Source organism: Streptopelia decaocto, assembly GCF_964273445.1.
Source record: "Streptopelia decaocto genome assembly, chromosome: 11".
Classification (NCBI taxonomy): Eukaryota; Metazoa; Chordata; class Aves; order Columbiformes; family Columbidae; genus Streptopelia; species Streptopelia decaocto.
The window spans coordinates 16,612,434-16,636,462 of NC_138666.1; the positions used below are offsets into that span (position 1 = coordinate 16,612,434).

Below are 24,029 nucleotides of genomic sequence, written 5' to 3' on the forward strand. Positions count from 1 at the left end.
TGAAGCTGTTCCACAATGTCGCTTAAGAGAATTGGATGCTCCCTGATTTTTTGCAATTTCCCTCCTTGTCTTCAATATCAAGAAAACAATGAAATTGTACCTTGAAGTCCACAAGGTAAATAAGACTTATTATTACTCAGGGATTTACTGCTCCGATTTCCAGTTTTAAAACGGATCAGTTTCTTGGTGAATAATGTAATGTTTATGCTTCCTCTGATCTATTTTAAGCCTGATTAAACAAACAAATAAAAAAACCACTTGTAAAAAACATAGAAAAATTACATTGAGGAATGTTTTTATTTTGTGAGGGAAACTGAAGTTTTTATTTTCTTTGAAGTGGTAGCTGTATTGTTGTCTATATTGCTTTGTTTTGCTTGTCCATGTCCTACATGTTAATCTGTATTGTGATAACTTTAAGAATAAGCAAGCTTTTTTGAACATTAAATTTGGATATTAATATGTATTTGGACTTGGGTGATACGCTTGCAAATCACCTTGCTCTGACATGTTTTAAAAATACTCATTTGGAATTGATCCCAGCTTTTAAAAACTGAAATTATTGAATGTGTTTTAGGGCACCATCTTCTGGTAGACAGCACACATTGCATTTGAATAGCTATGTTTGCTAGGCACAACTATTTAAAATATTTTTGTCTGACGCTACTCTTCAGGCTTGCAGGTCATTTCTCATTCTAAATCTGCAATAAAACACTATTTAGCATTTTTTACATTCTTCTTATTCATTGAAAATGCGGCTATTCACCATGCTGCACAAATACAACTTGGGACAGACCCTGTAAAATTCCAGTCACAACAGGCACTTTGTGAATGTGCTATGTCAGTCAGACAACATATGTCCAAGCACTTACGATTAATACACCATTTATGTATCTTATTTCTTTTAAAGCTTCTCTTACATATTTCAGATAATAGCACTTCTGGCCAAAGCAGTTTACTGGCTCATACTTTGCAGACTGCACATGGCCTTAATCACACTTCCTTGCAATCACAAGACATAATCACTGTATTCAAACACAATCAGTTAGCTTAACAGCAGCCACTACCTTTGCATAAATACATAATTCAGTTGGCCAGCCTTAGTACTTTTAAAGAGATGTTAGGTTATATAGCTTATTTCAGAGACTTGGAAATATAAAACCAAACTTGAGACTCTGCAGAGCTAAAATTTACCTTGATGTCATAAAATGAAAGTCCTGATTACAATACTGCAAACCATCATCTAGCAAATAAAACAGATAGGATTAGTGCATTTAATAAAAAATAGAAACATTGCGTGAGGGTCAGATGGCTACACACATGGCCCCTTATTCTCGGCTGGTGAAAAGTATCTGACTAACTGTATGCGCCTCTTTATACCTATTGAAGAAATGAGGTGGACTACGAGCACTGACCTCCCAACCTGACAGTACAGTGCACTTCAGCTGTGATGAGATGCATCATTTCAGAAGAAAGAGAACATTAGGTTGTTGAGAACATAAATTACATTTACATTTCATGGTATTTTCCATATAAAATGGTATTACAGAGATAACATTTGTTAACTGAAAATAACCAACAAATTTGCAATAAGAGCTGTTCTTTAAGCAGTGGAACTAATGAAGGCCAGTCTCCTACAGGTCTCTAATCTGCATCCCTTGCATTCTCCAGCTTGTAACCTCCTCTGCAAATCCTCAGTTATGCTACATTCCTGTCACCCCCTTTGTCCCATAGAGCTCTCCTACTGCTACAGGATTTACCCCAGTCCTCAGCCACTACATACAGTACCTCCAGGTTCCTCCCACTGTATTCACCTACACCCCTCAATAGACTTGTCAATGCTCTTCTGTCTCTGGCACTCCTCCTCTACATCACCTTTAATTCTCTCCCAGGTCCACCTACGTACAGCGTCTCTCTGTCCCCTTTGTGACATCCACAGCTCCTGACAGCTTCCTGAGCTTCTAGTTGGGTGCTTTTCCCCAGCACCCTCCTGCTACCTCCAGTTATCACTGCTTTGATGTGTGAAATGCAGCAGATGCCGTGTGGACTTGCATCCAGACCCACCAGCAGGCAGGTGTGTAAGCATCACACCTAGAGAGGCCACGTGCCACCGCAGAGGCACTTCCATGGCTCTGTCTCTCCTCGTCTGCCTCCACTTACCTCTGGAATTGCAGCAGCTTTGAGATGACTGATGTCATTGCTTACTGTTTGCAAATAGCTTCAAACGTTGCTGGAGAATGGCAGAACAATTCCATATCTCTTCCTTAGGAAATCACACTGAAAATTTCTCACTTTCTCACATCAGTGAAGAAGGATGCTGATGAAAAAGACAAAGATAATGACATGTATCTAAACAGCAGTTTTCTTCTCTTAACTGATATTAAGCTATATCTAGGAGTACATTTATTTACTTCATCCCATTCCTCCCTTAAAAAAGAATCAAGGCCTCCAAATCAAAGCATTAAATTGCCTTCCCCACCTAGTCCTTTGTGGGTAGGTGTATGTTCTCTGTAATCATTCTGCTTAGACACTAGCCCAGAAATAATCTCAGTCAAGCAAAAAACAGATGACTGACTTGTGTAAGATTTGTTGTATTACTTTGGTCCTAGTTTCTGCTTTATTGCACGTTCAGTATTTTAGATGCACAAAATTGAAGGCTTCTTGTCCTTATGGCTGCAAAGAGAAGAAAATATCACTACATATAGGCACAGAAACAGAACATGGCAAAAACCCCAAATTTATTTTCCTTAAGTCAGTGTTTATTCAGTTTTCTAATCCAAATTTACAGTTTTGAGGCAGTAGAGATACGGCTTGAAGCAGATAATATCAATGGTATATACGAACCGAACACAAGCCTGTTTTATCTTCTGGGATCTAATAAATGGTTAGCAAGAGGTCTTTGTCATAAATGTCAGAATTCGAAATGGCACATGAATCTGCTTGCCAGCTGTCAGAGTCACCAGGCCAGGAAAGCATGCATCTCCCTCTGCAGTTCAACAATGAAATGGTTTCATAAAGTAAAATTAAAACGTCACATAGAACTACTACAAACATTAAATTGTGATCTACAGCATGAAGTTGTTTTTTAAGAAATGCCTGGTACAAGGTACAAGGCTGTCTGTCATCATGGCCTCGCAGTTCTTTCTCCTGAATGGTTATCGATCACCCCTTAAGGGCGATTCTCTAGATGCTTTGAGGATCAGATAGGCTGCACTTCTGCCTTTTTTTTAATTAACAGTAGGATTGTGGGAAAGTCATTACAAATTTCTTCACTGTAAGTCAGAGCAGCTTAATGAATCTCTAGTTAACTGTTTTATGTCATTGGTGGTCAGTATTCTTTCCCATGCTCCACTGCAGCAAAGGGATATTGAACTAACAGCATTCAAAGACAGGTACTAGACACACTCTCAACTGCATTCAACTGTGCTAAAATATCCCTCTATTTTTCTTGTCCTTTGCATACATGGTACTCAAATTCACTAAGTAAACAAAACCCACTAGTGTCAAGAATGAATCGTTACTATGAAAAGCAGCCAGAAAAGCTTATCTGCTATGGAAATTTGATTCACTATAAACAAACTAGAGAATGCTGTGTGACAGAAGAGCCAACTTGTATCACTGCAAATAGCAATTTGTAGATTTATTCAATGAGCCTGGCTCAAAAATTGTTAGTGAAGACACAGCCTACATCAGGGTTGCCAAACTAAGGCACTGGGAAGAATTTCTTCTCCTTTATTCAGGAATAAATTTCTTCTTCTTCTTTTAACATTTATATCTTGTATCTTCCAACTACACTTACTGCTATACCAATGTTAACTGCTATTAGGACTTGAACAAATTGTCAATTTAAAAGTGGCTTGCTTTTGCTTTTTAAATTACTTGAGAGCTTAAGAAATGCTTCGATTTATAATTTGCCCCCAAGGGAAAAACAAAGTTTAAGTTGGAAAATTCTACATTAATGCCATGTTGGTGAGTAGTAGCCAATTAAGGACATTCATACTCCATCAGTTCTGAAAAGCAGTTTTTCATTTGGCACAGAAGCAATTTGCATTTTAGTGGTTTATTCAGTATTGCCAAACAACAAGAACAGAACAGCTGACACTATATGAACAGCCTGTCATATGTTCTATAGAAGCAGCCTGTGTAAAGAAAATATATTCAAAATCATTCACTTTGAAATATTTTACAGGAAGGTTCTAGGAGAATTTTTGCCATATACTTACTACCCAGGCAAAAGCGGCACAATTACATCTCCTAAATACACGAAGATGTAATTTCTTTTGTAAATTCTAGACTGCCTTTCATGCTGCAAACCAAATGATGATGCATCGTTAAGATTACTTGATGCTTCTCTAAAACTTAACCAAACCAGTGAGTGTCCTGCAGCAGTACCTTATCTAAGATACAGTGCCTGGTTAATACTGAATATTTTGCAATCTGGCCTTATTAACAGTTATCTACTGCCCTGAGAAGATATTATGTGTATCTTCTTGGACAGCAGCATCCCAAATTTAAGAAATCATTTGGGTACTATCTGATGCTGTTAACACTAATGATTTAAGGAGCAGAAGCCGGTGAGACTGAATAGCTTCTCGTCCTCTTTTTCACTCCCAAATCTGTTGTTGCAAGTTATTTTGATTCAGCTTATATACCACTCAACTTCTAGGTCATGAACACTCTCAACTTCAGTAAAGCTAATGGAATAAAGTTATCAGAGTTATAGCCTCTACTGTTAAAAAAACAGTTAGAAAGCTAAATTCCTGAATATGGACCAATGCAAGCAGGGAAATTTCTCAGGTAGTGAGATAGAATCACATTATCTGTTACACACGCCAGCAGCTTAGATAAAGCTTTGTCACATCACAATGAGAAGCACATCTTATTACACAGATTAACAGGCTACTTGACAACTAATTTAATAAACTAGTAATTTTATTTTTAGTAAAGTTTAAAATGTCAGACTTTTGGAAGATGAAATCAGACATTAAATTCTAGCGCTTCAACTGTTTATGGTAAGAACTAGAAAAGCTTCCCATTGTAGCACTGAAAACCCTTCTGTAAAGCCCCTCATTTACATTTACCTTTTAGTCTTATTTACCTCTCAGTCTTCACCTGTGCTGGCCAAGAAGCAATTAACTCAAGAGTACTTAATTCCACAGTGGAGTATTATGCCTCCAAACAAGCTATTGCGCATGACTATTACTACCTAAGAGAAGAGAGAAAACATTAATTGCACTGTAGAACCGTAGTTTTGCACTGCATTGGCAACTCATCACTGCTGAAGAGCTGGCTTTTGTATCACATAGAACGAGATATGGGAACCAAAACCTAAAAGTTTCGGTATTTTGTTTTTTTACATTCTCCTATACAGTTGACATTTTGTTTAAAATTCATTTAGTTTGCAAACTATAACAGAATAAATCTCGCCTGCCCAGTTTCTCTGCTCTGTAAAACTAATTCTGCATACTTATCTATGAACACAAAACTGGAAGTAATTTCATTACAGTGACAGAAATGGCTGATTAATGTGTTCCAAGAATCAACACGGATCATTTTTAGAGCTACCAAAATAGTTAAGTGAATGCAATAGGCTTTAAGATACTGATTCTAGACATTGCACTTTCATCCTATGCACAAATTAACGTATAAAAGACCAGTGCTTGCTTCCTTCTGAAGGCATGAGGCAGTGAGAGCACGTGTACAGCGGTGCAAACACTCCAACTGAAGAGGCCAATGACTGATTGTCCAAGAAAAACATTCACAAAAAGTTTTATTAAAAAAATTCCCCTTTCACCTCAAACAAGTGAAGCTTAAGTTCTGCACTACTAGGTTATGTTTAGAAAAATGAAAATAATACAGTAATTTTTGAAGGCTATACATTGTAAAATCCTTAAGTCAGCATAAACTTGGACTGTGCAAGCAAATATAGCAAGTATTTCAGATGTCATTTATTTGGTCCATCGGATGTACAGTATAGTAGTATCTGAGTTTACAAAACATCAAATATAAATAACCTGAAACTGTAACAATACACAAAAATTTGCTTCTTACATTGACATATCAGGCAGTACGAGCTGAAAAACTTGAGTAAATTAACAGTTTTACAGTAATGTACATAGTGCCAGCTGAAGTTTAAGAACACTGGTAAAACATGGCACTAATTTGCTTATTGAATTTTCTTCTTTACTTGTTCAGGGTGTGAAAAATGTTTAGGACTAGGCTAAAAATATTTTTTCTTCAAGCAAAAAAGAAAAATGGTGTTACCTAAAATCTGGGCACCAGATTGTGACCATTCACTAAATGAGAGTAAGATTTTCGTGTACTATCAGATTATACCTGAAAGGTATTGACACAAAAATAACATGCTTTTTTCATGACCGTTTTAAGCAAATACTTATCTGTAAGTATTTATAAACTATGTTTCTACTACATTTAATATACGGAATTAACATGGAAAAACACCTGAAAGAGTCCATTGACATGAGAGCTTTATCATCAAAAGAAACAGAAACCAATTGTTTAAGCCAGTGGTTTGGTATTCACTTGGAACAGAGGCCTTAAAATTAGTCTAGTTCTGGACATTTTTCACATCCCAACATCATATGCTGTTACTGCATTACATTATCTGAATCACTTTGTCAAGGGGCATTTCCATGTTCAGTCTAATGCTATAATTTCATCTTGCTCTTCAGTCTGCTCAGTACGCACTCTCTTTGTACTAATGCACTCTTTATCTTCTAGTTTTCTCTTGCGGTTTTTGTTTTCCATATCATCATCAACATTGCTTGAAGTACCTTCATCTTCAGAATCAATAATCAATAGATCGTCTTGATCTGGAGCTGTAAAATATATGGTTTTAAATTCAAACAGATGCCTAGTCTCAAACCAAGTTTCATACATAAAAATAAGAATGTCTGTAATACAAAAAAAAATACATGTTGGGGCATTCTTTATCCATAATCTTTGTCATTCAACTGCAAGAGCATTTTTAATTTATCTGAAATTGGTAAAAAATAGGCTTTTCATATGGTTATCCCCTCTTCACTAGAGGTATGGAAAATACTGCATTAACTCCCCAAAATACAGGAAAGGCATTAGTTAGCAGCACTCCCCCTAGAGCCAGGCCCTGCGAGAGAACACGCAGGGGGAGCAGCGGAAGGGTGAGAAGAGCTGAAGGATAACAACAGATAGTATAAAGAAGGGAAAATAGAAGCAAGTGTCAACTTTTAAGACACGAGGTGGATTTTGTTTGTTTTGAAGTACAAATTCACTGTAAAAACTAATTCTATGCTAGGTTTTAAAATAGAATTTGAAATCAATTTTAGCAACACTCTTAACATTCCATCTCCCCTAAAACAGGAGGCAACTGGAAGTGACTACATATCTGTGCACATATCTTAAATATGACTGACAGGCAGAGGAACATAATCCAAAAGTGTAAGCCAGAACTACAGATATCTAACTTATCTGTCACAACAAGTATGCAGATTCATGCACTATCCTTATAAAACGGTATGAGGTTTACAGCACATCAGCCTTCAGTGCTTAAGCATCCCATATTCATTGAACTCTTTTGAGTGTATTCAAAGAAACACTCTATATTAGGAAGGTGATGGATAGCAAATACTATCTTCTTCTTGTGCTCTGCTTGACAGGTGAACAATAATTATTTTATACACAGATAATAAAGATGTCTTCTTAAATTAACAAAATGAAACATGAGCAAAGGCATCCACAAAGCAATTTTTAGACTGTAGGGGAAAAGTAACAAATTTGGTTGATTCTTTTTTTGTTAAGCAATAGTGCGACCATCAGATAGAATAGGTCTAACTTTATTTAAATCACTCTGCAAATGACGCACTTAAGCTGATACCCCACAAAGCCCTTGTGAGTTAAATAAATAATTTCTGTATCTTTACTGTAAACATTTGTAACAATCTTAAGATTGCATTTTGTAAAAATTGTAAATGTGCATTTTTCTCTTCGATATTTATACATGGGGCAACTTAAATGCCTTTATTTCATGTTGGAAAGTTAATTGTCTTCAGTTTTATGACTTACTTTAATTGGACTGCACTACTGAAAGACTATTTTGTTTTATTTAATATCAATTACTGTTATATACCTGTTGATGTTGAGGGTTGTACTCCATCATCACTACCATTGGTAATGTTCTTGGATGTTGGTTCTGATGGTTTAGGGCCAACTTTTTCAGGGGTATCACCAACAACTTCAAATTCTACATCTTTTTCTAGGTCTTCACTGCAGAAAAATACATATGCTTTTGAACAACCAAGTGAAAATAAAAAACCCCTGTGCTTTTCACAAAGAAAGTATGCAATTCAAGTACTGGAGCACCCTGCAACTGTGACAAAATGAGAAAAGCATATTAAAAAAAGAGGAAAATCAGTTCAGTCCTCCTTTATGATTTATGCTTTGTCTATTCATAAACACTGTGCAGCCCAGTGCCATGACTTAAAATGCTTCAGAATGAGAAGAATCATTACCTGAGCTTACCTTTCTTCCTCAATGTCACATTCCTGTTCTCATTGAAAGTGTAGGGTGTTAATTTACTGTATATAATATGTATATTACTTATCTAGGGTTAAATATACACACCAATTATTTCAAAGTCACTTGTATTTGCATTGCTGTATCTGAATACAGGTAGGCAAACAGACAATCTACAAACCCAGAAGGCTGAGGTGTTATTGCTTTTTTAAAATTTTGTTTCGCTTTTTTAAACGGCAGTTTCTGGCTTGTTGGCTGGCCCAGGAGTAAACTGGGTTTTGCACTGTATTTTTATGTTGTGTAATGACAAATTATTAATATAAACTTTCTCCAACTACTGTTGTTAAAAAACAAACAAAAAAGCTAAACTGTATACATTTGTAAAAAATAACAATTCCTCTTTTAACACTGTATTTTCTTTCCACAACTTAATCTTTGAGCTTTACTCATTCATTTAAAATTCTGAGTTGGAAATTTCCTGTGGAACTGTTATGTATATAAATACATATATATATATACACACACACACACAAATAATTATTTCAGAATCCTTACCTGTGAAGCACATTGATTAACAGTGTATAGTCCTGGAGGAAATCATCTGCTTGTAGTCGAGTGCCATTTCGAATTCCAAAGTCTGATAATTTTCTGTGGTTATTTGCTACAAAAATAGTGAAAAACTGCAGTGTATACAGCTATTTATATAAAGATCCTTTATACCTCAATAAATATGATGAAATGAGTACTCCAGAAATTTTATGTAGAAACATAAGATTAACATTTATTGGCTATATTTAAAGTAAAAGCTGACATTTAAGCCCATCAGGAGTTAAAACTACTTATGGTTGACTTATTTATCCCTCAAGCATCATGTTCAAACACTTCACTATTATTATATTTAGGAACATTTTGGAGATAATATTTGTAGTACAATAGTGCCTACAAGCATCATTAAAAGATGACAATGTAAGAATAAGAAAATGAACAGGACTTGCAAACAGAGGAAACTAACTGGTGCACTTTTATAGCTGAATACCTATTCTTGAAAGGAATCCTGACACTCCAGGTGAAAAGCACTTTGCACAGGAAAGCAGAACTGGACATGCAGGCTCAAAGACAATACCGCTGTTCTCGAGACACTGAGATACTTGCAAATCCAGTTCTCTTCAAATACAAGTCTACGGGATGAACACTAGAACATTTGCTATACTTCCATTCTGTATATCTTGGTTTCTTCCTAGTTTTTATCTACTCTTATCTAAAAAGCTTCGGTATGCATACCTTCTGTTTCTCCTTCTTCTGAAGAGATAAGAATAGTTCCTTTTCCATCATCTATTTGTACATCTGGTGCTACCATAGCAAATTTTTCTTTCACTATCTGAAAAGATGAATATGATTATTTAATCAACATCTGACTTTAAAACACTTACAAAAGAAAGAACCTTGAATTAGGTTGATTTTCTTATCCTGGTCCACTTTCAGGCATCTGCTGAAAGCCTATACTTTGTGGTTTTGGTTTTTTGTTTGATTTTACTTCCACGAACAAAATAATTCTATTTTTGCTGTCTGAAATGTACAGGTTCAGACACACTGGAAATAATTCTAGAGTACTTTATAAAATGACTGAATTACAAATCAGTTGTGATTACGGAACTGTAATGTGGCTACGGAACTATTAAACCAAAATACAAATTTAGTTTTTTGCTGTTAGATATATATATATAGGCTTCAAAACTGCAAAAATACAAAATACAAACATTCTTTCACAACATAAACAAGCACACATAAGGAAGAAGCATATTGGCTAATCTAGATCCTCTTGTAGCTGAGAAAAATGCAAAACTTAGAGCAAATATAAACAGCTGATGTTCAGTCAAAACATACTGAACAAAAACCTAACTGTAAAATAATTCCAGTATTAGAATAAAAATGAAAGCTGTAGCTAATATTCAAGATTTACCTTATCCTGGAGTGTTAACACAGTAACTTTGTGTACATTAAGTTTCACAGTCACTTCTGGCTTACTTGCACAGACATAACAGTTAGGATTTGGTGGATCCAAAGCACAAGGAACCAATAGCTTCTTTCTGGGATTTGGCTGCTTGTTCAGAAAAATCTTGAGAACAGACAGGAATAAAACAAGTTATTCTGTACATAACAACACTCAGAAAAGCTGCTTTCCTAAAGATTTATTCTTTTAAGTCTCACAGGGTGTCCTGGTCCCTAATCCGCTTTGACATATCTGCTGAACAGGAGAAAGCGCCTACTACATGTACACAGCCAGTCTGACACAACACCTGTGCTGACGGACCAGCCATGGCCAAACAGCCTGCTAGCGTGAAACAACCCTGTTTCAAGTGATGTCAATCTGGTTCTCTCTCCTAGCCAACTTTTATTAAATCGGAGGGATTTAATGATTCTTGAGACTTCTGCTTCTCTTTTCATTGTGGCTCAAAGTTCTCAGTACATTCAGAATCTACTGAAGCAACAAGTGAGAAACAGCAAAACTATACAATAATCACAGTCACTTTTAAACAACTGATAAATAACAAGAAAGTAGAAGTATCTTATTTCCACTTACCGTTCTACACTGATCTATTTTTCCTGATAAAATCTTCAAACCCTCCAGCACTATCAGACCAGCTATTACAGCATTAGTAGTAGCTATAGCTGGGATAATATTTCCTGCCATTGCTGTAAAATAAGCAGGAATATGCAGATTTTTAACAAAAAATGAAAATGAGTGGTTTAGATTATTATTTAAATAAAACAATGTTATATTTTATCCTTACACTTGATATCAAATCTGCTCTTCATATTCATACTGAAAACATGCATCCTGAGGTTCGCAGCAGAAGTGACAAAATCCATTGCAGAAGGGTCATCCTGACAGGAAGTTAACACACAAAAATATTTAAGAATCAGGTTACTCAATGGAAAAAGTTTGCAACACGGTTCCTAAAACCTTGAAAACAGAAAGTTTTTTAAAAAAAGTTTGTATAATATTCCATTTCAAAGTCAATATACTTCCTCTTTCAGATGATATGTTTAGAGCAGTAATTAAATACACATGTTTAGAAACTGTAAAACTGTACTTAATATTTCAGTAGTGAATCAGTGTATTAGTATTGATAAAATGCCTTGTATGTTCAAAATAACGTCTAAACCCTACATCTTGCAATGTTTTATGCTCAGTTTCAAAAACTGATGTTCCAGAAGTATTTTTACTATCTGTTGTAACACTATTTACTGTTTTGTCCCTTCCATATTTACAAACTACTCTTTTTTTCTCATGCCAGGTGACGGCTGACCACAGGAAGGTTACACTGGCTCTCGTGTTAAAAGCTCTTGTTTTTTTTCAGTAAAACTCGTAATAAATCTCATCCCTATTGTCAGAGCTAATTACCATGTACAACCCAGAAGAACTCTAGCTAGAAACCACTGTATAACAGCATGTTTTATAGAAAGCTAAAAAGGAAAAAATGAAGTTGCATTATTAAAATATTTTCAAAAATCAAAATACGACAAATACTTCTGAATTTGTGCTTTTTCAAATTGGTGAATTAAGTTATTTTACATCACAATAGTTAATCCTTACACTCAGTGAGTTACAGAATACAGAGGCTTTCAAGTATATGTTTGTTTACATATGGAAAATGCTTTCGGTGAAGTGCCAGATGTTTTTGTTCTATTTTGGAATAAAAGCGAATGAGTCCAATTAACATTTGTACTACATATGAAGAGTATAGCTGTTCTTATGTATTTGGCAAACTAACCTTATCCCATATAAGCTCTGCTCCATCCCCCTTCTCAGCCAGGTGAAGTCTCAGGGTTTCAACACTCTTTGAAAATAAGTGTGCATAACTCTTGACATCGAGAACCTGCTGATCCTTCAAGATTGCGGATGATTCATTTTGTTGGTCAGATGTGTTTTTCTCTTGAGGAAAAAAAAAAACAAAAACAAAACCAACAAAATAAGATCAAGAATACTTGTAAATCCCATGGAAGTTCTCTCAAAGAGCTAAGAATAATCACATTTCAGTAATATTAAATATTTTCTAAATTGAAGAACGATAACCTTGAACTACAGTAGCCCCAACATTTTACAACAAACCTACACTGAAAACTGCAACTACAGTTACACTTACACTGATCACCCAGACATGCACAAATTACAGCAAACGTAAATTTTCAGCAAAACACAGTATTCAGAGATAAAGATATCAGTGCTTATGGCAAGGTCTCCTAGAATAAGCTGACATATAATTTTGTGAAAAGTTCATTTTCTACAGCCAATACTCAGTATCTATAACAACTTCAAAATGGTTTTAGAAAAAAATGTTTTCTATATAGAGAAAAATATAAAATCTTCAGGAATCACAAAGAATTAATATGGTCGTTAACAGTACTCAGCTGTGATGGTGAGAAAATGTTCGTATCACAGAGGTGCATTAACAAACAGGCGGTGTGACTAACACACAGTGAGAGGATGGACAGTTACCTTGGTTTTGTACCTCAGCCCAGTCCAGTGGCACTGGAGGCTTTCTTTTCCTCCACAGCTTATCCATTGTCAGCAGGTATCTAATGTCATCTTTGAAAAGCTAGGAAACATTAAACAAAAAAAAAAAAAAAAAAAAAAAAGGCAACACAAACACCAAAAACATTAAAATGAAAGAGGTAAAGAAAGACATACTTTAATTTTACATCTGCTATGAAATGGAAAAATCAGCATTAGATTCATAAGGTTGTTTTTCTCCTTGAAAATATTTTCAACCACATAAATAAAAAAATCGAACACCACAGGAAAAAAAAAAAAAAAATTGAAAAACTTATTACCCATTCTCTAACATTTATTGCATGAAACAGACACAGCTGATTAATGTGGGGGAGTAAAGTAAAAATGAAGAAACAAAAGTCTAAACAGTGGGTTCATGAGCCTGCTAAATCCATCACTACAGCTCTTTGTATACTCAGAGATATTCTTACCTACATGCCTATGAATTGCCAAAGTTATTACTACCTATCAACACTACATTGCATTACATTCGGTTTTTTATCCACTTTCAGCAACTACTTAGAAGAAAAACTCCTAAACCGAAGATGACGGATAGCTTTCAGGTCCTCAGACTGGTTCTGATTATGCCAAGTGAAACTCCTGCAGAATTCATGTTTACTTTTTCATATTGAAAGTAATTCAAATGAAGTTTTTTTTCTGTACAGTATGGACAAGCTGCTGAAGCCATCTGTACAGACACAAAACAAGCAAGTTTTGCAAAAAAAACAACACTACAGCAAAACTGGTGGAAGTTGTAACACAATTGCATAATTGATGGCTAGCACTGAGTGTCCAAACTGGGTTTTGACTCTAAAGCACCTCATGCACTTCAGATAAAGATATTTATCAGGGTTAAGTAAAATACCTTAGTAAAAAGTTTAACTGGATCGTATCCAGTTGATTTAGCCCACTCCTTAGTTGAAACACGTTTAATCTCACCATCTTCATTGGATGCTCGTGCTCTGGCTTCTGCTTCTGCTGGCTCCCCTATTAACAAAGTGTTAACCAATATTTTAATTCAAAAAAAAAGGAAAAATCACATCCTAGTATTTCCCCAAGAGTAAATAACCAAAATTATGCAGGGACCATAAAGAGGCTTTAATGTGCCCAACAAAAACAGAATTAGGCACAGTGCAACTAATCCTGTTTGCTTCTGCAACTCCAACTCACTAATTTAACTTGATGTCACCCAATTCCTTTGTTGTCAGATACAGTGAACAATTGTTTCCTATTAATTTTCTCCACATAACGTTGTGATTTCAGAAAAATCTCTAACCATTCCTTTTAGTAGTCTCTTTTGCTGGCTGAAGAGTCAGGTTAGAAATTCAACACATACCAAAAAATTAATCAGCTTCCCACCTCTGGTTATTCTTATCCAAAAAATTCCACACACACAAATGCTATTAATTTTCTGTTGCTTTCCCAGTTACATCCAGGAATTGCTATTGTGATTTCTAATAAGCAGCAAGTTGATGTTTTCATAAAACTATCTATTAACATCTTGACTGAGAAAAATCAACCCAGAGACCATCACTTTCTATGTCAATTTGTGAATGTTTCTTCCCTTTCACCAACGCACCATTCGCATAATTTCATAGACATCTGCACCAAATCTACCCAGTGTCTCATTGCCTAGTCATTCTGTATTGTGAAGCTTTCTACTATTTTCTGCAGTTAGTTCTCATCATTATTATTCTGAGTGACTTTGCCTAGTCATGTATGCCGAACAGCACTGGTCCCATGCCCAATATGAGACACTTCGCTTGTCACCATTTATCTCTATCATTTAAGTAGTTTATCTTCTGCAGGATCTTAATCCTTTTTTTCCCCAAGTCTGCTTAGATCCTTCAGATTCCTCAAAAAGATTTTGCGTGCCCCCCACAGATTCAAAACAGTGTAAACCAGATGTGCTTGTCCACAGTTTGCTGATTCCTTCAAAGGACCCACAGAGCCATGCAAGGCACAACCTGCCTTGCAGTGACTCTTCCCTGATACATCGTTCATCCACTGATTCTAGAAAGCACTATCGCTTTGGACTGTTTGCTCACTACAGACATGAGGCTACAGCTCAGGCCTTCTTATAATTGCCCTGGTATCTTTGTTTAAGTCAGTGGCATTGTGTCTGCTACCTTCCAAGTAACCCAGCAGCCACTGTTTAAGTGAGTTTATAACACCACTCTTGTTAAGACTCAGCTATTTCATTCTGTACTTCCTATAGGAACAACCTGTCAGGTGATCACTGACGTTCAGAGAATCTAAAGAGTCGCAGGATCCTCTAAGCTCCCTCTCCCAAGTCCATTCATTTATCAAAGGATGCAAAAGAAGCAACAAAGATGCTTATTCACTTTTGCAGTAACTAGAGTTACTCTTCTTACAGAAAAATACTTAACATTTACAAAAGCATCAGTCAAAATGGGCATATTTCCTATGCAGATTAAGAATTAAGTGTTTCAGGCTAGATGAGTTCAAATACAATCCCTCAGCTAAGAGTGGAAAATGCAGAATGACTGCAAATAACAGCCAGCCCTCAGTTCAAAAGACAAGCCTCCCAGCTGCAGGGAAAGAAGCACTCCACCAAATCCAAATATACAGGGGATAAAAGGCCACCCTGTGAAGATCAGTTGTATTTAATTTGCTCCCTTTTCGCTTCAAGTTTCTGCGCACATTGGGAAGACTGTTTGCTGCAGAGGGAACAGGAGTATCCAAACAGATCCACGTCTATTCATCTAAATCATGTATTTTACACCTGGATGTGTGAATTGGAAATATGTTGGTGAGTGTATTGACTGTGTTCCTCACAGCTGTTCTACCCACACTATCTGAGAACAATTAGTGAATATCAGTGACCCATCTTACACTGTATTAAAAAGTTTTCACAACAGCTGAAGTAATAATTTTAATAATGTTTTAGGCTGCCCACAAGGGCCACAGCTCTGACAGGTGAAACTATTAAACTGGTGTAATTTTGAAGAGTATTTTTTGCTCATTCTCCATGCAAAACCCACTGGTACGCACTACACATCCAATTAACTGAAAAACACTGAAATTGTTTCAAATATCTAATAAGTGGCAGTATGAGGGAACTAAATTATGCAGTGTACATGAAGGTCTGTAAGGGAAACTACTGTTAACACATCCCAGACTCTTGTTGTCCAAGGGTAAGGCAAAGGGAATCCTCTTAAAAGAAAATGTAGCTGAACTCTCTAACCTTAAGAAATGTACAGAAACAAATCATAATCTCTGAAATAGAACATTTCAGTAACAAGGTAAGCTCCCAGTTAATGTCACACTCACAGGCAGCTTCAGGATCAGCTCTGTCAGGAGACACTTCTTGATCGGCATCTTCTTCTCCAAACAACTGGCTATATAATAATCAAGAACAGCAACACAACACTAGAATTTCATCATATCTGGTTAAAGACTTGAAATATTTGCTAACAGATATATATCCACTTTAGAATTCTTGCTACCAGAGTGCCATTTCATACACTGCTTTCAAAATTGTTGGGATTCATCACACGTGGATTTAACACTGACAACACAAAATGTCCAATACAAAAATGAATTTAACAAAACAGTTCTCTATAACTCAATAGTTCACCTAGCCTTGTATTTATATTCCAGTACTGAACGCATTGCTTATAATCCTCCAAGATGCTAACAAACTTCACATCTGTTAAAACATGCCTTTAACTGAAAAATGTGTTAACTTCACACAAAGGTGGAGATTAAAATACCCTCAACCTACACTGGTGTGCCAAACTGCTCTGCCAGATTTTCTGTGATATTAGAGCAAGACGTAAGTACTAACCAACCAACCATCTATCTTTATATTAAAAGAAAAAAAAACAAACAACAAAACATTCCAAAACCAGGCCAAATAACTGGAGGTTTTAGCTATAATCCACATTCATTAAAGACAAACAACAACAAAAACCAAAACCAACATCAAACAAACAAAAAAACCTGAATCACATACAAAAAACCAAAGCAAACCAAAAGACCCACCCAGAGCGTGTGTCCACTTTATTTCTCTGTCTGTAGGTTTAGAAACCAGAAGAGTGACCACAGTATCCATTTTCTTTTTTTTAAAAAATCACTTACTTGAACAAATACTTAGCCCAAACAATGCAATGGATAGGTTCCGATGGCGTATTTCGGATTGTGCAGCCTGGAAAAGTCTTCTGAGTTGGTTTAGGATGACATTCATAACATTCTGTCACTCCCTAGGGAAAAGTGAATTATTTACTTGTCACACTGTGAAGGCTACTGATAGTATATGCTTTTACCAGATGAACTGTAACTGTATCTCAAAACACCCAACTCCCTGTTGTCTAAAATAGCCAATGATTTAAACTTAAAGCGACAAGAGTAATACACAATCTAACCTTTTTAATAACTGTTACTTGTCCAAGGTAGCCTGCAGTCCCACTCTCTATAAGAGGAACATCAGCAGCCAGACACATCCTGTTCACGTGGTTACGGGCAGCTGCAAATCAAGAGGTTTTAAAGAAAAATTTGAATAATTAGAAAAAAATAGTTTCACATCTCCAAATTCAAACTAGCCTCCTACACATTTATCCTTAATCTGCCTTACTTCATTACAGAGGACTACGACTTTTTCACAAAGTCAATTTTCCAATTAACATAAAATATATCAACACTATTAAATATAGCAAACTCAACTAAATAAAGTTACATATGTACACAAAATACTCATCAGCTCTCATAAAGCAGCGACACAGCAGTTTATGCTTACTTTCAAAACACCTGTAAAAGTACTAACTACCCTTTCAAGTTTCTAGTGAAGCACACAAGCATGAGTCAAACTACAGATGGGATAAGAGGATACTTGTTATTTAACTGAGACGGCAGAAATACACATTAAAGTTACGTTTCTATGAACAAGCAACACTATTTCATCTCCAATATAAAAATCATAGTGGAAACTTCACCTCTATTATCCAGAGCATTCATAACCAATGTGAACTGGCGGAAGAATTCTACGTTATAGTCAGGGCTATGGAAAAGAAAAACAATACTCAAAACGGCATATTGAAGTTGGGGGTGATTATGCCACAACAGAAACTATACACATAGAAAAGGTGGATTGATCTTTGGGTGATAAATTACACATATTATAAATTGACTGGTAGCCTTTAACTGCACCATTTGTCTTCTGCCCATTTTAAAGCTGGGGGAAATCATGAATTTTACGCTGTTGGAAGGAAGCACCTGCAATTAGTACTAATTTGACCCACGAAACAGGGAGACAACAAAAAAGTGATTATACTGCTCTGACCTAATGAGTAAATTGGCTGAGTTCTGGTAACTGACCCTAAAAACCATCAGCTGAGGCTAAGACATGCACGCTGCAATTACCATAGCTCAACAGACTGTTGGTAATGCCCTATACTGTGAGAGCCCAATTGGTTTGGATTGTGGTTCCCTACCCTTAGGAGCCAAGACACAGGATTTTAAAATGTTGCCACTTTAGTACCTTTACATTGCATTTTTCAGAAAAAGGTGCATTTTTAAAGAAAAAGGTGGCAAAGAGACAATAAAGAGCAAATAGGATTAACAGTTTCAGTTTCAGGAGAAGGATGCAGTGAGTCAGTGTTTGAGTGCCTATAGCAACATCAGAGATCAAATCTTAACATTACAGAATATCAATTTTTAAGAAACTGGACAAATAAAAGTTAAAATATGGGAAACAGCTAATGAAAATCTACATAATCTTGTACTCATTGGTTATGGACCACAAAAACTAAATTTAAACAGTTTGGGGCATATAAAAATGATACTCAGTTAACTACACACACACAAAGGACATCATTTTTATAATCATAGACTCAACAGTCACACTTATTTTAATCTCATTATTGCTCAAGACACCAGGGCATCCTTACAGTGTAGAATCTTATATACTAAATGTTGCTAAGAGGATGAAAAATAGACACAAGTAAATGACTACAGCTTACTGACAGAGCTTCAGAAAACTCATGCAAAATCCACACTCCCACTCAGGTGTGTGGTAGTGTCATATTTACAGCTGTTTCTTCTTACTGCAGTAGCTTGGTAAAATACCTTAAAGCACACCACTGTAGCACTGAAATAACACAGTACTTGCAAACCAAAAAGGTAGATAGAGCTTAAAAACAAACATACTTCATGATGCTATCATGGTAAGCTATAATATTAGCTTCTGGACAAAACTGTAACACGCTTTCCTTGGCAACCTAGAAATAAAGAAAACAAAAACAAATCACTAATTATTTATTCCTTCCTTCTGGAGGTAGACTCAAAACCAGTTGAGTATTGAGTAAGTTGACTACCTTAAGAGATTTAAATTCTTTTATTATGATATGTTGTGGAGAGCCATGGCCAGCCAAGCAACACTTACCTCTTCACGGCAGAAACAAAACTGTGACGTGTTTCTAACATGGTCCATAAAATAATACTGAGTAAGTAAGACCTGAGCTTTCACTTTTTCCTCACCTGTGATTTTGATCTTCCAACATGTTTCTTTTGAAACAAAAACTGCCTGTTGAGATTGCTGACATCGATAGTATCCAAATCAATCTAAAAACACATAAGAGACAGCCATTTCACTTTTACAGAAATAAAAGGGACAACATCTTCAACAGAATTTGAAGCAAAAGTGATTGACCAAAATGCATAAACTTTACAGCTCTCTTTTTAGATCTGCATGTAGGTGTTACATCTGCATTACAGCAACTGTGGAGACACAAGTAATCACCTGATCATCTTCAGGAATCCACACATTTTATATAATTACTGACAATGGAAACCTATACCAAAAATTAAGGGCTACATGACAACAAACTTTCTACAGCAGGAGTTCCTACTAAAAACACACAGGAATTGTGAGATACGCCTGCACAGTATTTAACACCAAGTCACAAACTGATTGTCTTGTTTGCCGCAGGATAAAGATTTCAGTGAGAATTCCTCGGGAGCACAGTGTACAAACCCAGAGGAGACAGAGCAGAACTCAGTCAAGATAGATCCAGTCTGGCTCTACACGGGACCAACCGCCCTCGACGCTGGTCTGTCCCACGCTTCCCCAAGGTCCAAGAAAGGCTGCTTGGCAAACTAATTAGTACTTCCGCCTTATATTAGAACATGGCTTTGAGCAACTGAATCAGGACACTGAGGGCTGCACTGTCATCCAATCCATACACTGCAGGGCAAAAGTTTTGCTGTTTGTCACCAGGACTAACTGCTTCAGTGCACATTAAAATATGAAGAAATGTAAATATGTGATATATACTAGAATATTAAGTCTACTTACAAAAAAGCCCCAAACATCCACTCACACAACCAGGTACCCCAGAACAGTTGTGATGTACAACCTCAAAGGATGCCATGACTGTAACTGCCCTAACAGCAACGTTTCTATTTATCAATATATGCACATCATACTTTCAACAATTCAGAAGATATATTCCTACCTTTGCTGCCACTACTTTTCTTTTAATTAAAGAGCTTCTGTGATCAACGACTCTTTTTAGAAGTCCTCTCCTGTCTCTAACATTTCTATCTAGGATGGGAGGGACACAACTTTTTGGAGCCTCAGAGATATTTCTCCCAAATTCCTTGATAACGCTGACAAACTCAACACAGTAACGCTTTCAGCTAGGTGGAGAGTACTATCATTCTGACTGCACAGCGCGAAGTTTAGACATGATGTACTGACAGCATTCTCATGTGCTTTTAATTTTATTCACCAAACTTCAATAATTAAAAGTGTGTGCCACGCATTTCTCATTGAAGATACTTTGCATACAAGATCCAAGCTTCAAAGTCAAAATGCCTGTTTAATTTAAGGATTACATTTTAATCTACTAAAAACTGTAATAGCTAAAGAGTTTTATTGAAATGCTAAATAAAAGCACCTGTGGATACAGAACAAATAGAAAATACACAATGTTTCAGAAATGTATTGTAAAGCAGACACTGTTAATCTTTATTGGCCATAGCATCCCAGTAACTGCCCATGGTCTTCTATCTTTTCATGATAATGGTGTTTGCAGGAAAATACACTTCTACCTCCTTTCCTTCCTCCTAAGACACTCCCTGAAAGTGCTTAGTCCACAGCAAAGAACCCAAGAACCTAAAGTGAAAACGATCAAGTGCACAGAACTTCTAAAACTTCCACTACCCAGAAAGCTTTTAGTATCTTCCCTGGAGATGATAACAAGTGCCATAAGCTACAACAGAAAACAAGCAAAGGAAGTTCTCCAGAGAGAATACTTGAGACCATTAGACATCAAGAGAAGCTTCAGTCTGGCTAAGAATGATCAGAATTTCACAGTTCTCATATTACAGTAACTTTTACACTGCTCCCATTTTTGTGAGTTGAAGGAAAAGGTCTCAGAACTTCCTAGATAATATATATATTCGTGTTCTTAATTCTGATTTGGTTTACGAGTAACTTGATTTTGTTCTTCATTCATGAGGACAACAGCATTGTCTTTCAACAAAGTATATTTAATGAAATGACACGAATAACAAGGCAAACCAGTAGCTCTTCTACAAGCTGATATGGGGATAGATAAAAACTGTTTCTAAGATGCTTTGCTCAGCAAGCCTGACTGTAAAAACATACTTCTTACAACTTGTACAAAACTCTCTGACTTGACTCCTGACCAGGCACACAGAAGTAAAAACATATTCAAGGAAGCAGACATGGGCTCTAGCTGCATTTGTACTTCCACGATTTTTTAAAATAACTTATTTTTTCATAACTACAATATGAAATTAATGAAGGGCTAGAAACGAGATAACCAGAGTTTTGCTAATAGCATTTCTCTGTCCCATTTTAATTACCACCCTATCAATCCTGCCTTTCCTATACCCATCCAGAGATCAGCAGCAGGAAGCAAAAGTGAAAGCGACAGCCCGCGGGAGCTGTCGTAACCGGACCGCTAAGACTGTTTTACAACTCGGAGCCTAAAAACACAGTTCACCTCCCGTGTGTTTTGTTTTTCGCTGCAATCCAGCCCTGGACCACGATCCACGGATGAGCAAAGGCGGCATCAGGCAAAGCTAAGACTAACGAGCAATCGCCGGGCAGCAAACCTGGCACAGCGCTGGTCCCAAATTTCACCTGGAGCTCCTAGAGGCGCAGCCGCTCGGCCGAGCGACGGCCGGACCCGCCGGGGAGGGCGGCCCGAGCGGCGGGGGGAAGGCGGCCCGAGCTGCGGGGGGAAGGCGGCCCGAGCTGCGGGGGGAAGGCGGCCCGAGCTGCGGGGGGAAGGCGGCCCGAGCTGCGGGGGGAAGGCCCGCCCGCTCTCTCCCCCTCACCCGGAGCTCGCTCGGGCGGGCAGCCCGGACTCAGGAGCCCCGCTGTGAGACGGGGGGACGGCTGGTGCCTACAGGCCGCAGCCCCTTTGTGGCGGAGCCCGTCCGGCGGCGGGGGCGGCGCGGCCGCCTCGCCCGGCAGCTTTGGCGGGCCGGAGCAGTTTGAAAACACGCAGACAATGCGGCTGGCGGGAGGGGCCGCGCCGCCACAGCGCCCCCGCGCTCCTGCCGCCGCGGCCCAACCGCCCCGGCCCCCTCAGGCCCCCCGCCCCGCTCCCCCGCCCCAGCCGCGCCGCCGCCCGCCCCCCCCCATCAGCCCCGGCCCCCGCCCCGGCCCGCACCACGTCGATGTTGCTGAAGCCGGTGAGCACCAGGTCCTTGAGGAGCTCGCAGCCGATACCGCCAGCTCCCACCACCAAGAGCCGCGCCTGGGCCACGGCCTCCGCCAGCTCGCTGCGCAAGGGGCCCGACACCGGCGCGGACATGACGGCGGCGAACGAAGCGGCGGCGGCGGGAGCGACTCCGCGCGGCCTCTCCTCAGCCGGGCCGCACTCCGGACAGCGAGCCTGGGCGAGACCAGAGCGGCTGCCGCCCGCCCGCCTCGCCCACAACGCCCCCTGCCGGAGTGGAGGGCCTCGGTCTTCTCCCGCCCACCGCCCCGGAAGGCGGCAACGGGGCAGGAGCTCGGGCGTGTGGGGCGGACGAGCCAGCGGTTCGAGCCCCGCTCCCGCCCAAGCCCGCTGGCCGCCTCGGTGGGTCCCGGGGGCGGCCCTCGCCCGTCTGCTGCAGCCGGGGCTGGGCCCACACCCTGTGTGCTCGGGGTTGCTGGGGAAAGAGAGGTCCCAGCACCCGTGGCAAGCATGGGCAGCTTTCCAGGTGTAACATGAGCTTTTCACGTGTTAGCCTAAGTAAACTGATTCACTTCTAGAAAAGGACATAGTGAACTACAATTCTTCCTTAAAAATAGTAGTTTTGCAAACATGTTCCCTCATTTTAGCTCCCTCCACCCCCCCCTTTTTTTTTAATGCACATTTTTGTGCATTAATTTATGCTGCAGCATTAAACCTGTGCAAAAAGCTTTAAGGACACTTACTTAAATTACTCCTCCATTAAGGCAATTAAAATACTGCAATTTAGACTAAACCAACAGGGAAGTCCACAGAAGAATTCAAACTGTTTTAACTAAAGCAGCATCATTAGCCTGAGAGCACTAAACTGAGGTAACAAGGCAGGTGCTGCACCCACCCCAGCATTCTGTATCTGCCAGAACAAAAGCACCAAGAAAACCCCCCACCTGCTCCCCAACCACGGCAAAGTGACTGTCTGAGCTCATTTAACCATGCAGGTGGAACTTATCCATCATTTCCAATCTGTGATCCAAACAAAGCAGATCTGGTTTTTAAAAATCAAGCTTACATTAAGTTCTCTGCTGCAAAACCTGCATCCTGGTTGGTTGATGAATCCAACAGTGTAACTAACTACATTAAGACAACCTTTCTCCTTGACTTTCTTCCCCAAATGTGAAGATTAACTAGAATCATGCACCAATCTCTACACTTAAATTTCCACATGTATTCAATGTATGTGAGCTCTCTGTCACCACTTTGCAGGCATCCTAATGTATAATTCAGTCAGTTAT

At 38.3% G+C, this 24,029-nt stretch overlaps 1 protein-coding gene across 1 annotated transcript; it reads right to left on the reverse strand.

Annotated features, from left to right (window-relative positions):
- Positions 1-5,750: 5,750 nt before the first annotated feature.
- UBA2 (ubiquitin like modifier activating enzyme 2) lies at positions 5,751-22,983 on the reverse strand. Its single transcript, XM_082062640.1, has 17 exons — positions 22,732-22,983; positions 19,562-19,645; positions 19,232-19,302; positions 18,019-18,083; positions 17,452-17,552; positions 17,168-17,289; positions 16,358-16,425; positions 13,929-14,050; positions 13,010-13,109; positions 12,285-12,445; positions 11,301-11,394; positions 11,090-11,202; positions 10,469-10,624; positions 9,790-9,886; positions 9,064-9,169; positions 8,123-8,259; positions 5,751-6,836 (listed from the first exon to the last, which is right to left on the reverse strand). The coding sequence occupies exons 1-17, from the start codon at positions 22,873-22,875 to the stop codon at positions 6,655-6,657; spliced, it is 1,923 nt and encodes a 640-aa protein (XP_081918766.1). The 5' UTR covers positions 22,876-22,983; the 3' UTR covers positions 5,751-6,654.
- Between the last annotated feature and the right edge of the window lie 1,046 nt (positions 22,984-24,029).